This window comes from Chlamydotis macqueenii, chromosome 4 (assembly GCF_036417535.1).
Source record: "Chlamydotis macqueenii isolate bChlMac1 chromosome 4, bChlMac1.mat, whole genome shotgun sequence".
In the NCBI taxonomy this organism is placed as follows: domain Eukaryota; kingdom Metazoa; phylum Chordata; class Aves; order Otidiformes; family Otididae; genus Chlamydotis; species Chlamydotis macqueenii.
This window is the reverse complement of record NC_141559.1, coordinates 71,656,387-71,668,849: the sequence shown is the minus strand read 5'-3', so window position 1 is coordinate 71,668,849 and position 12,463 is coordinate 71,656,387. Positions and strand designations below refer to the sequence as shown.

Sequence of the window (12,463 nt, the reverse complement as noted above, 5' to 3'; positions counted from 1 at the left end):
CTGAACAAAGCGGGGCAACTTCTAGCAGCTTCTTACAGAAGCTACCACTGTAGCATCCCCTCACTAAATAAAACCAGGACAAACAGTTATGTATGAGAAAGGCAAGAATATTCGCTCTTTCTGTAATCTTGGCCAAATTAATCTTTTACTCTTTGCATGTTTTTCAAAATAGTTTTGTATCTTTACTATTAGTGAAATATTAGGATACAGATAATGCATGAGTATTGCTATGGAATTGAATACAATTATGTTGGGAACGCGTCTTGCTCTGATTTAGTTTTAATTCATTTTTCACCTATTATTAAATGTTAAAATAAAAAATAAGAGAATTACAAGTAGTGCCATAAATCAGTATGTCCTGAACTGCAAAGCAAGTCATTTTTATAAGAGGGCAAGTTCCTGTATTTATAATAAATCAAGTTCGTTATCTTCTGAGCTTCCTGATTAAAGTAATTAGTCATTTATGCTGATACAAAGCCATCAGTGAATACATTGCTTTGTTTCACAAATACTGAATCTTAAATTGTTTTATAAGGGTCATTGGTTATAATCAGCTGCACATTGTAGTGTAAATTCGTTGTTTTGTTGGTGGGTAAGTAGTTTCCTTTAACCCAAATTAATACACCAAGCAACTCTCCTGCAATTAGAACAAACTGCCTTTAAGATTGTAAAATGAAAACTATTTTAAAATGCCAGATAGGACATAACAGGAGGAGCTGGGTAGGCAGCCAGGATTAACTGATGTTTGGTGCTGAGGAGAGGGTCTCAAAAGTTAGCGAGAGCTACCCCAGACTGCAGGTGACAGCTTCCCGGGAAGGCTTGCTGAGGGGGTTTCCCAATCTCTGCTACTGCTGTGCTAATACCTGCCTGTTCCCACCGACAGCTGTGGAGTGGTCCGGTTAATGCCATTTGCAAAATCTTTGGAAATGATTTTTCAGTATGAAAACATGGTGTTCATCTGGAATGCGATAGTTTCTCCTGTTTCCAGGCATCAGTTCTGACCAATAAGTACTTGGCATTGATCCCATAGAAGTTGGCCTTAGTCTGGAATAAATCCATACACTGGGGATAAAAGGAGATGCTTCCTTGGAGAAGAGAAGTTCAGAAGTCTCCTGAGTTGTTTTTTTGGATATTAGTTGAGTATGCCTGTGCTCACTGGTAGAACTAAGTAGGATGAGCCAAGTGATTTCAGTGTAAGTTTAGCTTTTCCTCTGATGGCATTTTTGTTTTACCATTACTCCTGTCCCAGACTGTGTGCTTCCAAGAAGCATGATGCTTGTGAGTGATATAATTCATTGCTAATTGATCTTCCCTCCCTAAATGAAATGATAATTCTGGTTCCAGAATAAGTGACTTGTTATTTCTTTAAAGGATGCCAGTAAGGAAGGAGTTAAAAGTAGTTGAAAATAAATTAAATGGATTATGACCTATCACTGGCTACTTCAGCCTCATTCTTTTACCATACCTTCCCCTGTTCCACAGATTGTAAATGAAAATGCTTCCGCCTGTCTTTGAATAGCTGGTTTGCAGTTACTGTGGTCACTTAGGAAAATCGAAATGGATTAAGCTGCTCTTCTGTTCAATGTCCTTTCAGTGAAAAGCATCACCTAAGAGAAGCGTATGTTGTCTTTTCAAATTGTGTACACACAGTTAGCTGTTATACTGACTGCTTGGGTCAGGTGTTCTGAGAATTGTTTCAAATTCTGTCCCACCCCAGGTGGTACGATATCTTCCTCCATCCTATACAGACGGTGTTGGCACTTTACGTTAAGGCCTGAAAGCCACAGGAGCACAAGTAGGTTCCTTTGGATGCTGCAGCTGTGCTTCTCACTAAGAACTGAAAAGGGCATTTCAGTTTGATTCTTGATCTTTTCTATTTATATTAATAGCAAAACTTTTACTGATAGAGAACTGATCACGATGTGTTACAGAATCTTGTGAAAATGTAACATTAGAAAAGACCTAATGATCAACTTGAACTAAAACTTTCATTATATTTAAAGCAAGCAGGTCTTTTTCTGATTGGGTTCTATATGAAATTACAATTCAGGGGTAATTTTGAATCTCCAAATTCTTTCATATCGTATCAGATGACATCCTTTATTTGGGGTTCAGTAAGGGAAGCCTGTCATTACTTTGGTCACCTACTATGCCAACTAATAATGCCATGCTATTCTAAAAAGGAGTGGCAGTCAGAGTCACAACTGAATTCCAGTGTAACAGGAAGGAGACAATTAAGAGAGAGAAATTAGCTGAACTTGTGCTGTTTTATACTACTCGATTTTAAAGTCTGCAGTCAATCAAACACATCAAGAATGGAAGCTATGTTTTTAAAGAGGTACAGGTTTGTTTTCAGTGATGTTCTGTGAATTATAATTGTAAAATATTAATAATGAGATGTTAGTATAGGTTCTTTTTTTTTTCTTTTAGCTTATACTCCTGTGAGAAATAAGTAATAACAAATAGGGTGAAGATTTAAGATTTTCAGCTTAGAAAGAAGGGTAGTTGTGACTATATGGCTTTTTTTTTTCCTGTTGTTAGTGATGAAACAGTGAGCAATTTCACAAGGGAGCTTAAATGTGCATTAGAGAAAGACTTGCATATGCTAGGAGAAAGAAAATAGATATTTTTCAGAGATTCTATATTTCTGTGCATTGTAGCATTGCCCATACTGAAAAACCAGGGAGGCTACAAGAAGTCCTTGAAAAGGATGAATGTTGTCATTTGAAAAGAAAATAGGTACTCGTGGCTGTTCACCACCTGGGTATTAATGCAGCCAATTACTGTGTCCTGCCTTTCGAACATTATTATGTTAGAGCAAGAAAAGAGCCAATACTGTGTTTTATATGACCTTTCTGATGCTATATATACACATATAGATTTGTGTTATTTGTCTCTTTGATTCACCAAATGTTTCTTATTTGTGGCTCAAGGCATTTATTTATTGCAAGGCTTCAAGCTGTGGTAAGCAAGGTCATAGATTATGAATTGATTTCCACAGTTGCTGTAGCATACAAACTAAATTTCTCTTGGCTGGTTATAAAACTACAGCTGGGCATAAATTCAGCTTTTTGACATTGTCTTGAATTAATGTTAAGCAAATGAGAAAATATACTCTAAGTAGGTATTGCATGCTTTATTTAGGGCTTTGGCTAAAACCTAAAGAAAGCAAATCGGTTTTGTGCTGCAAGCTTCTAAGTAAAACAATGCTACTACTACTGTCTTTTTTTTTTTTTTTAATTTACCTTGTTCTTTTTTTTTTTTTTGTTATTACTTTATGTCTCCCTTATTTTTTAATCAGATTTTCTGTACAGCTTTTGGCAAATCATGTTTTGATCAATATGTTGATTAGTTGTTTCAGTTTGGTATATGCTCCTAGAGTCATTGCTAATTGCAGTGAGAATGTGCGTTTCAAAATGGAAAATAGTTTCTCTCTTTTGGAAATGGACAGTCCTACTAAAAATAGAAGAATCCTGCTATTTTGTTAGCTTTATCTCTAATGTGAAACACAACATCTCGTTAACTGAAGGAACATTTAAACTGTAACTTCACTGAAATCAAGAAGGTATGTTTTGGGAGTGTTTTTAAAGTGATCTTTGTGGGTTGTGGGTTTGTTTTTTGGTTTTTTTTAAGGTGTGTTTTGTGTTAGTAATGATAGTAGAGCTGCACTATGCACGCAATCAATTTGTGTAAATGTCAAAGATGTGTAACCGATGAATCTTTGCTGTAATACACAGATTCCTAGGAACTATACAATAAATTTTAAGTTGCAGAGATTGGCTTCTTAGACACATCTTTAAAGAAAATATTTCTGATGTAACACCCTGCCCCTGCACTCCGTTTTTGAATTAGTATGCCTAGAGCAGAAACCATAATATGCAGTGTATGTTTTCAGATCATAATTGACATCATCTGATGGCTTTATGAGTGTTAGCTTGGCCTCTGCTGTTCCTGTACGCATCAGAGTTACTGTTTCTGCCGCTAGCAGGGGAACCAAATTGCAAAGTTATTTTTCTAGGATAACAGAGAGCATTGTGTTTACGTGATGGGAATTCTTGGTTTGCAGTGTACCATTCACTGTACTTTATAGCCCTGGCTCACAAGGAAGAGCAGTGTGTCAGATGTTCTGTAGTGCTCTTGTTATGCTAAAACAGAGGCTGAATTGCCAACCCTGTTGCACACTAGTGCATGAAATAACTTACTTTGCAACCCTGTTGGACACTAGTGCATGAAATAACTTCCTTTGCAGTGGTCACAATCTGTATGTAAAGAAAAGCAACCGGAAAGTAAAGTGCCGTGTGTGAGGAGAGCAGTAAAACAGTTTGGCAGGTAAAAAAGGTATGCAGTTATTTGAAAATATAATCTTTGTTAAGAAAAAAAATATGTGCAGAAATGAAGTACCTTACACTTAGAAATAATTCCTCTTTCCGATTCAGCTGGATGTTTTGGAGGAATTAAGTTGTGAAATTCATCTCTTGGTACCGATTCTTACCTCCTCCCTGAACTGTATTTTGCAGGATTAGGATACCTAGATCTCCTGCCATGGCTGTTCTGAGCAAGCCATTTTGTTAGCACTTGATCTTATTTTGCAAAATCTTGAGTTGGAGCTTATTTTGAGGTATTGAAAACTGGATTTTGTCAGTGTTTAAAATGCCCATGTCTGTAACTAATTTCCTTTTGACTTTGAGATTTCCATATGGAGATATCTAAAAAAAAATGCAGCTTTGTGATGAAATGAGGTGAATCTATTCAACTTAGACTTTCTTTGAATAATAAAACAGTCTTGCTGAAAGCCTTGTTAGGAAGGAATTGCGATTATCAAGTCTGGTAGTCAAGAAGGCTTCTTCTTAAGGTATTACTGCAGGAGTAACTCAACCATGGTTATGCCTGACTGAGTACAAGAGTTCTGCCCGTTTCCAAAATGTAGATTTCTTCTTCAAAAAGCACTTAAATATGTGTGAAGAATCTTGGACTGATTCATTAACTTTGAATAAATTCCAATGACAAATGAGGGAAATGAAGAGAAAGCAAAAACAACTAGTTGAGCAGGACTCCTGTGTGAGGTTGGCTGCCTGCAGAGGCACGTGTCTTGTACAGCTGTATCACTGATAATTCATTGTAGATCCACCTGACAGTAAACTCTGAGGTAGAGAACTTTTTCAGAAGTAGAACTGGCATTGACCTCCTCTGTATTGATGTAGTAGTACAGATTTTCAGATTTTTTCTTTTTTCCCCACCCTACCCCAAGACAGGGGAACTAGATGGAAGATTTACAGATCAGTTTTATTCTGCTTCTGTTATGAGGTTGGTTTGAGAACATAGTAGTGCTAGAAATCCAGTATTATTCTACTTTTGGAGAGCAGGGAGAGAGAAGCAGTCTTGCTGTTTGTGCCCTAGGCAGCATGCTCCAAAGAGAGAAATGAATGCAGGGAGGTGAAGGGAGATGAACAATTTGTTACATAAACTACCTGAAAAGACCTTCTGAGATGTGTGGACAGGAGTCAGCGGTGTAGATCTGGGGAAAGTCTGTCTAGCTGCAGCCTAGATGTTTGGGCTTATGTAGGAATCTGTTGTGAAAAATGGTGTTTGAAAAAGTGCACCCACAACATGTGTCTGGGACTGCCGCAGTCTTTGAGTTAGCGGAGAAATGTGTTACTGCGGTGACTTCAGTCTTCCCTTTGCATTTTAATTCTGGCATGCTTGTTATCTGAGCACTTGATGGAGAATCTAGCAAACTCTGTGATATCTCTGATTGGAAAATTAAACTTGAAAAGTTCCCTGAAAGTTAAAGTGTGTAAATATAAATATTCTTATACTTGGATTTTTGTACATGATTTGTGCTTTTTCAAATGCTCTCATAATGTAGGTATACTCCAGTGGCAGTATTCTGTGACTTCAGTGGGGATTAATTCCCCAAAATCTAATATCTGTAGCTGGAGGGCTAATCAGATCATTTCAGAAAGATCAAGGGACCACAGTCATTTACATTCGATAGAGCTTTCTGGAGCTCAGGCAGGTCAAAAAGATCAGAGATCACCACGGTATCTGTGGCTGGGGATTCTTCCAGTTTGTGGGACTGCATGACAAGTACAGGGACAGCATACACAGCTTCTGTCACCCCACCGCACAGCGCCTGGGGTCGGGCACTGGTCTGAAGAAGGCAAATAATAACAGGATTTCATCTGTCGCTCTCCCATCTGCATATCTCCTCGGGAATATAACTCCTTGGCACGTGTTAGAACAGCAGTGAGGCCTCTTTAACCGCTCTGAGGGAAAATGAATAAATCATGCAAGTAGTACCTAGTTAAGCATTCCTGACTTCATCTTCCTGCCACCCGCTGCCTTGCTCTGATGTGGATGGTTCTGCGAACTACACTCAGGCAGATGTTGGGAGCAACCGGTCTTACTGAGACTCTTCCCAAGCCTCTTTCTATGTGCTGTTCCCTCAACAACTTCCTCCAGTAACTGACAAAGACTTCAGATTACAAAACTTAAGCAAACATGTTCATTGCTTTTTTTTCTCCTCATGATAAGATTTTCATCAAGGACCAGATGCCGGCACCAAATGATGGTTTGGTCCCAGGTGGCTTCACTCTCTGGTGTGATGGTGGAAAATGGGGCCTCCTTTATGGTATTCGAAGGGAAAAGGACTTGGATGAGCAAGAAGCAAAGGCTCCCAAAAAAATGAAACTGTGTGACCAAAGGAGTCCTGGTACCATACGTTTCAATCACTCTATAATTTTAAAAGTATCAAACTCACTAGTGCATCCTGTCTGTTTTAAAACAACTTTAGTCATGCCTCATTCTTTACTGCTTCTCTGCTGTGGAGTTTTTCCTTTGTGATAAGGCAAATAACTTGAAACATTTCTGTTTTTCTCTGGCTAGTAGAAGGTGTACTCACAGCCAAGTGTGAAGCAGTTCTGCAGTAAGTGTCCCACTTCTGTGGTTACCCCGTTGCTGTGATTACATTTGGGCAGCTCTGATTTCAGTCCTACTGCATCATTTTGCTTTGAGTTTTTAATTTAAAAGTTTTCATAGCCAGAGAGCAGATCAACAGGGAGTTTCGTATCCATCAAATGTGAGTGAAATGCTATTAAAAGCCGCATTTGTATGGATGCCAAGTGGAAGAGACAGAAGCATATAATAAAGAAAAATTAATTAGTTTCAGAAGGAATGTGTGTAAAAAATAAATTATTTTAAACCAGATTTTCTTCTGTTTCTCTTCTTTTAATCTCTGTTTTCCATTAGAATAATACTAGTAATTTTTGAACTGGGCAACGAAGACTTTGGTTCCACTTAATGTCTCAGTAACCTTGCACCGATATACTAGTATTTCACAATACTGATATCTAATTTTAGTAATCAACCCTTATGCATTTAATATCTTGACATTTACTACTTTCTGCACTTATAGGTTTTGTTAAAGGCACACAGATTTAGTTCATTACTATACGGCAAAATGAGACACTATGGATTTTTCATAAGGACACATTCTTGTTTACAGGTGGATGAACACACTAAGTTGTGTAACACCTGTGTCTAAGTAGATGTAGAAGTAGATATTTATGCTGGGCACAGGTTATTTTTTCTCCAGATACGTAGGCATGAAACTCGGATTAAAATGCAATGTTTCGTTTTTAGACATTGCACAATGTCCTTTGGTCAGCAGTTACTTCATAAAACACAATTTTTGTATTACTGTGCGAGAGGACTCTAGCATTCATCATAAAACCCAGAGCTGGCAATGAGAAGATCTGAGCAGAATAAGAAGACCTTTTCAAAAGGAAACTTGCAAGAAAACTTTTTTCGTTTGAAAGGCTGTGGTTGGCTTTCTCAAATTGTTGTTATTCGCTCATCTGACCCATTTGTCCAGGAAAAATAGTACCAAATCCTGTGACTTCTACTGTAGACCTTATTTGATCATGGGTATCTATTATTCATTGCTTGATGTCGTTTGCTTTTATAAACAAGAACTATGATTGTTAATGTTCATGTGAGTATCCTAAATCAGCATTTGGAACATACGTATTTCAGTTGCAAATATTCAGCCAGAGCTTGATACTATAACTGCTGTGTTCCTGTTATTTATTTGGTAAGTATTTTTGTATTTTTAAAATAAAATGTATGGATTTTTTTACCAAACTAATTTTTTTTTTAAATTGATACTTCATCACTCAAAATCAGCATTATCATGGATCCTTTCTCAGGCTTCAGTCTTTTGCAAATTGCAGTAGCATACCTTCTGATAAACATGAATGCTGATATAGAAGAACACCTTGAATTGCTGATGCAAGTTCAAGAAGAGGCATCAGCAGTGTAAGATGGCTATACTACAATTTTCACTCCATGGAAGGTCTGCTCAGTGCTCTGTTACATGGCATACACCTACACTGGCTCAACCAGGGGAAAATTGACAAGCACATGCGATGCTGCGAGAAGATGCTTGAAGAAGTTGAAGAAGTAGAGGTCATCTGGTGTGAAGCTTCTAGGTATGCCCTTCTTTCTGTCAACAAAATGACGTAGTACTTGAACTATCGATTTTCTTTTACTTGATGTCTGAATACAGATTTGTTTATAATATTTATTGTTTTCTTGTTGATAGGAAGTTGAAGAAGGGTGTTGAACAAAACATACAGAACTTTTTTTCCCTTTTCCACCCTCTCAATAAAATGCAGTGGCACGGCACAGTTTGAATGCAGTCCTAATGATGTGGAAAAGTAAAAGAGAAGGCCACAGACTTGCACATAAATATTGTTGTTTGCTCATTTGAAATGGGCAAGGAGACAGCCAGTACATTGCTCCATGACTAGCTCTAAGTTACTAATGGTACCTGAACTGTGCTTTATATATCACATCATTCATGTGCTTCATCATCTTTCTCTGATCACGTTTTATGTTGTTGGCCTGTCCAAGTTCGTTTATGGCAGAGAGGAGACTCTGTGCTCCTTTCAGATGGCTTTTGGTTTCTGTTTTCCTTTGTTTTAAAAATAATCAGATTGCAAATCTTACACAGGAGGATGAGTGGTGGAGCTCATCCTTGCTTTGCTGTCTAGATCATGGGCATCTGACACATGACAGTTCTCTGCTTGCTGCAAAACTACTCCAGTGACTCCATGCTGTTCTAATTGCTTTTTGTCCTTTTTTTTTTTTTTTTCGCCTCTCAAAGGCACTAGTGCGTGGATGTTTCCTGACTCATTAGTACTTTTTTTCTTTTAATTCATTGAGAGTTATTTCTCTTTTATTCAAAAAGGAGAGGAGGTGGTAAAATCTAGCTACACTGGAGCAGAGTAATAGGAAAACAACTAGCTATTTAGGCTTAGTTTAGGGAAAAGAGATTTTGCTCTCTTATTGTCTTTCTCTTAAATAAACCAGGAGGAGGGTTTGTTCTTTTGTCCACACCCATCTTTACACTTTTCTTCTTTATAATTATCTGCAGATCAAGTCCATTGCAAAACTGAGATGCTCCCTCTGCCTAAAATTAAAGTGACACTAAGAGTAGTCTTAAGAAAGCGAACCCACATGATCCTGTGTGCTTTCAGTCTGTATTGTTGTTTGCAACCCGATTGTAGTTTAGTTTCACAGAACCCACAGCGTGCCAGAGAAGAGCTAATCCTGCAGATGGGCAGTATATTGCTCTCCTTTGCCCATTCCTAGTCCTGTCAGGCTGTGTGAGTAAGCATGGGTCTGTGCTGAGGCTTTTCTCCTCGGTGTAGTCCTGGAATTTGGGCTGATGCAAACCTCTTTATATGGGGTGAGGGGTTTGTACTGTGAATGGCAGATGAGTTTACAAGCAGAAAGGAGCTCATATACCCACTGAAACGATTGTATTGACATAAGGAGCTCAGATATTGGATGTAGAACTAACTGACACACAGTTTTGAAAAGTTGCGGGCTTAAGGGAGAAATTAAGTGGCCTCTCTGTTGTATAGCAGAAGTGGATCAATGGCTTTGTTTTTATGTTTTTGTTTGAAAGATATCACCTGCTGGCTGCAGAGTGGGTGGATTCAGCTTCCTTGTGGAGCCTGAGCAAATCACTTGAGGAAGATCTTACTTTGTACTTCGTCCTAAAGACAACATGGAAGGGGAGAGCATCTATGAGGTTGATTCTGGAGATGGACTTGGAGGTAAGGATGCCTGTCACTTATTTTTTTTTCATCCCAGATGGCTGGTTACAGGGAGCCCTTATGACAGTGGACCTCAGAAGCCACAAAAAACAAATGTGCTAAAGATGTCTACAGTTCCTCGATTGTATTATGTCACTTTACAAGCGGTGAATAAAAATTTTTGAAAACAACTGTGTCGTAGAGGAAGTGGCGCACCTAGACACTGCATGTTCTAAATGTTGTAATTTAGAATCTGAGATGTTCCAAAAATGGTGCAAAGCTTAAATACTTAATAAAAATAAAGGCACATAGCCTTTTCTCTCTTCCTTTGTTTCTCTGTTTTCTGTCTCTCATGTGCTGAATAACTATTGCACACACTATCCATTTGGTTTGTATTTTTTAACTGAACTGCAGAAAATGGCATGAAATGGTACCAACTCTGTCTTCCATACTTGCTACCCATGTGTAGACAGAGACTTTTCATTGACCTAAAATAAAGAGTTCTTGTTCTTACTTAGCTACTAATTCTACAGGTGTCCTTTGGCAAATTAGCTAATATCATTGCTGTGGTTTATCATTTTCATAGCGGAGTGAACAACTTCTCAGAGAAGGTAATACTACATACATACGTAGGGCTCCTGTGTTTTGCGTATAATGCAGGGGACCTTTGACAGAGTTTCTGGATAGATCTATCTGTTTTAAATTCCTGGTTTAACACGACTTCTTCTGAGATTATCTAGGCAGACTGCCTAGGCCAACTCACTTTAGAAATCAGAAGTCTGAATATTACAGGAAAGAATGAGATTCTACATTAGAATGTTGTAATAACATAAAACTTGGCATGCTGCACATCTGTTTGAAGGTTTAGATGTTTTCCTGTGATTGGATTGTAACCAGGTAGATTTTTTTTTCTTTAATCTGAGTGTACTGTGCTTGTGCTAAGATGCCCTCTTCTGTGTTTAATACTTCTATAATACTTTTCCTGGCCCCTAGCTGTATCTGCATTAGCAGTACTGTGTACTAGGAGGAACAGTTTCTACTGTCTTACCGCTGAGTTTCCTTCTCATTAATTAGTTGCTTCCAGATGCTCATCGGTTGGGCTAACATGCAATGTTGACCTGATGCAGTTCTTAGAGTGTATTGTCAATAAATGATTGTCTTTATTACCAATATCTTGGCTGCTTTGATGTGTTCCTAAAAGTAGTCACTAACTTGGACAATGTAGAGTTAAGTGTACTTGAAGATGTTTCTTTAGAAACTTTAAATCCTTTTAATTTTGGACTGATATGATTATTAATTAAGACTGAAGATCAAGCTCTATTACAATTCTGCTTCTGTGACTTGATTTTTCAAAATTTAATCCTGTTTGTTTTGGCAAAAAGTCTATAGTGTCTGGATATATATGCAGAATCAATAACATAGAACACATTTTCCCTTGTTCCCTGTTCTGTATTTAGATAAAATATCCAAAAGGTATTACAGGGAAGAGACTGGGAAGGGGTTAAGCAACTTTTGTGTTTCTGTTGCATTGCCATTATTATGTCAGATCTGCTTTTGGCCCGGTGTTTTCGCTTGTAGATCTTGTTCAAGTAAAAAAATCCTTCCTGCATGTTAGCAAGGCTACTAAGCCAGTTGCTATGGTATTCAGCTTTTTTTTTTTTTTTTTTAAAAACCAATCGTCTTGCTTTTGTGATGATTCAGCCCAGATTGAGAAATCAGTCACAGAGGCTAGAGCCGTAATCGAAAGAGCAGCTATTGTTGGCTTTAAAATCTATAGAGGTTGAAAGAATAGCAGAATTTGAATTTAAAGAAAATATTTATTACAGTCTGTGTTTATAGTATGTATTCCAATGTCTAACTAAATGCTAGTCATGATGGTAATGGCAGTAGTCCTTTTCCAGGATGACGATAAAAACTGAATCACTCAACTAATTTCTCTATCTGGTTTCATCACCCCAAAGGCATCAGTAATTTCCAGCTTAAAAATTATCAGATATTTTTATTTGTGACCATTTCTGATTGTTTTTTGTTATATTACTAAATGGTAGTATGTTTCTAACAGGATATTATTTGCTACTGGAAGATTAAAAGACCCTGCCACTTGTCTTCTCAATTTTAGTGTTGCTGTTTGGCTAATCAGAAAATTCCGGAAGACAACTAGGTAATGTAGAAGGATTTTCAAGTCATAGTGGTGCTTATATGTAGCTGCAGTCATCCAAGGATAAAAGAAAGACAAGGTAGTTAGAGAGAGAGGTCTATTCTGATCAATGAACTATCCCAAAAGGGAGGGTGGACTTTTGCAGTCTTCTGCAGGTTTTAAGAAGCTCTTGTCTGCTTGAAGGCAAGGTTGTTCTCCTGCT

At 37.8% G+C, this 12,463-nt stretch overlaps 1 protein-coding gene across 5 annotated transcripts in view; it reads left to right on the top strand.

Moving 5' to 3' along the window:
- Positions 1–12,463, top strand: part of PPP2R2C (protein phosphatase 2 regulatory subunit Bgamma) — a 199,387-nt gene that overhangs the window by 91,594 nt on the left and 95,330 nt on the right. The window contains exon 2 of one of the 5 annotated variants that reach the window (XM_086747241.1): positions 9,974–10,124. The exons of the other annotated variants lie outside the window; for them this stretch is intronic. Within the exon in view, the coding sequence (XP_086603367.1) occupies positions 10,076–10,124 (49 nt within the window). The 5' untranslated portion in view covers positions 9,974–10,075. The remainder of the gene's footprint in view (positions 1–9,973; positions 10,125–12,463) is intronic. 5 annotated transcript variants of the gene reach the window in all.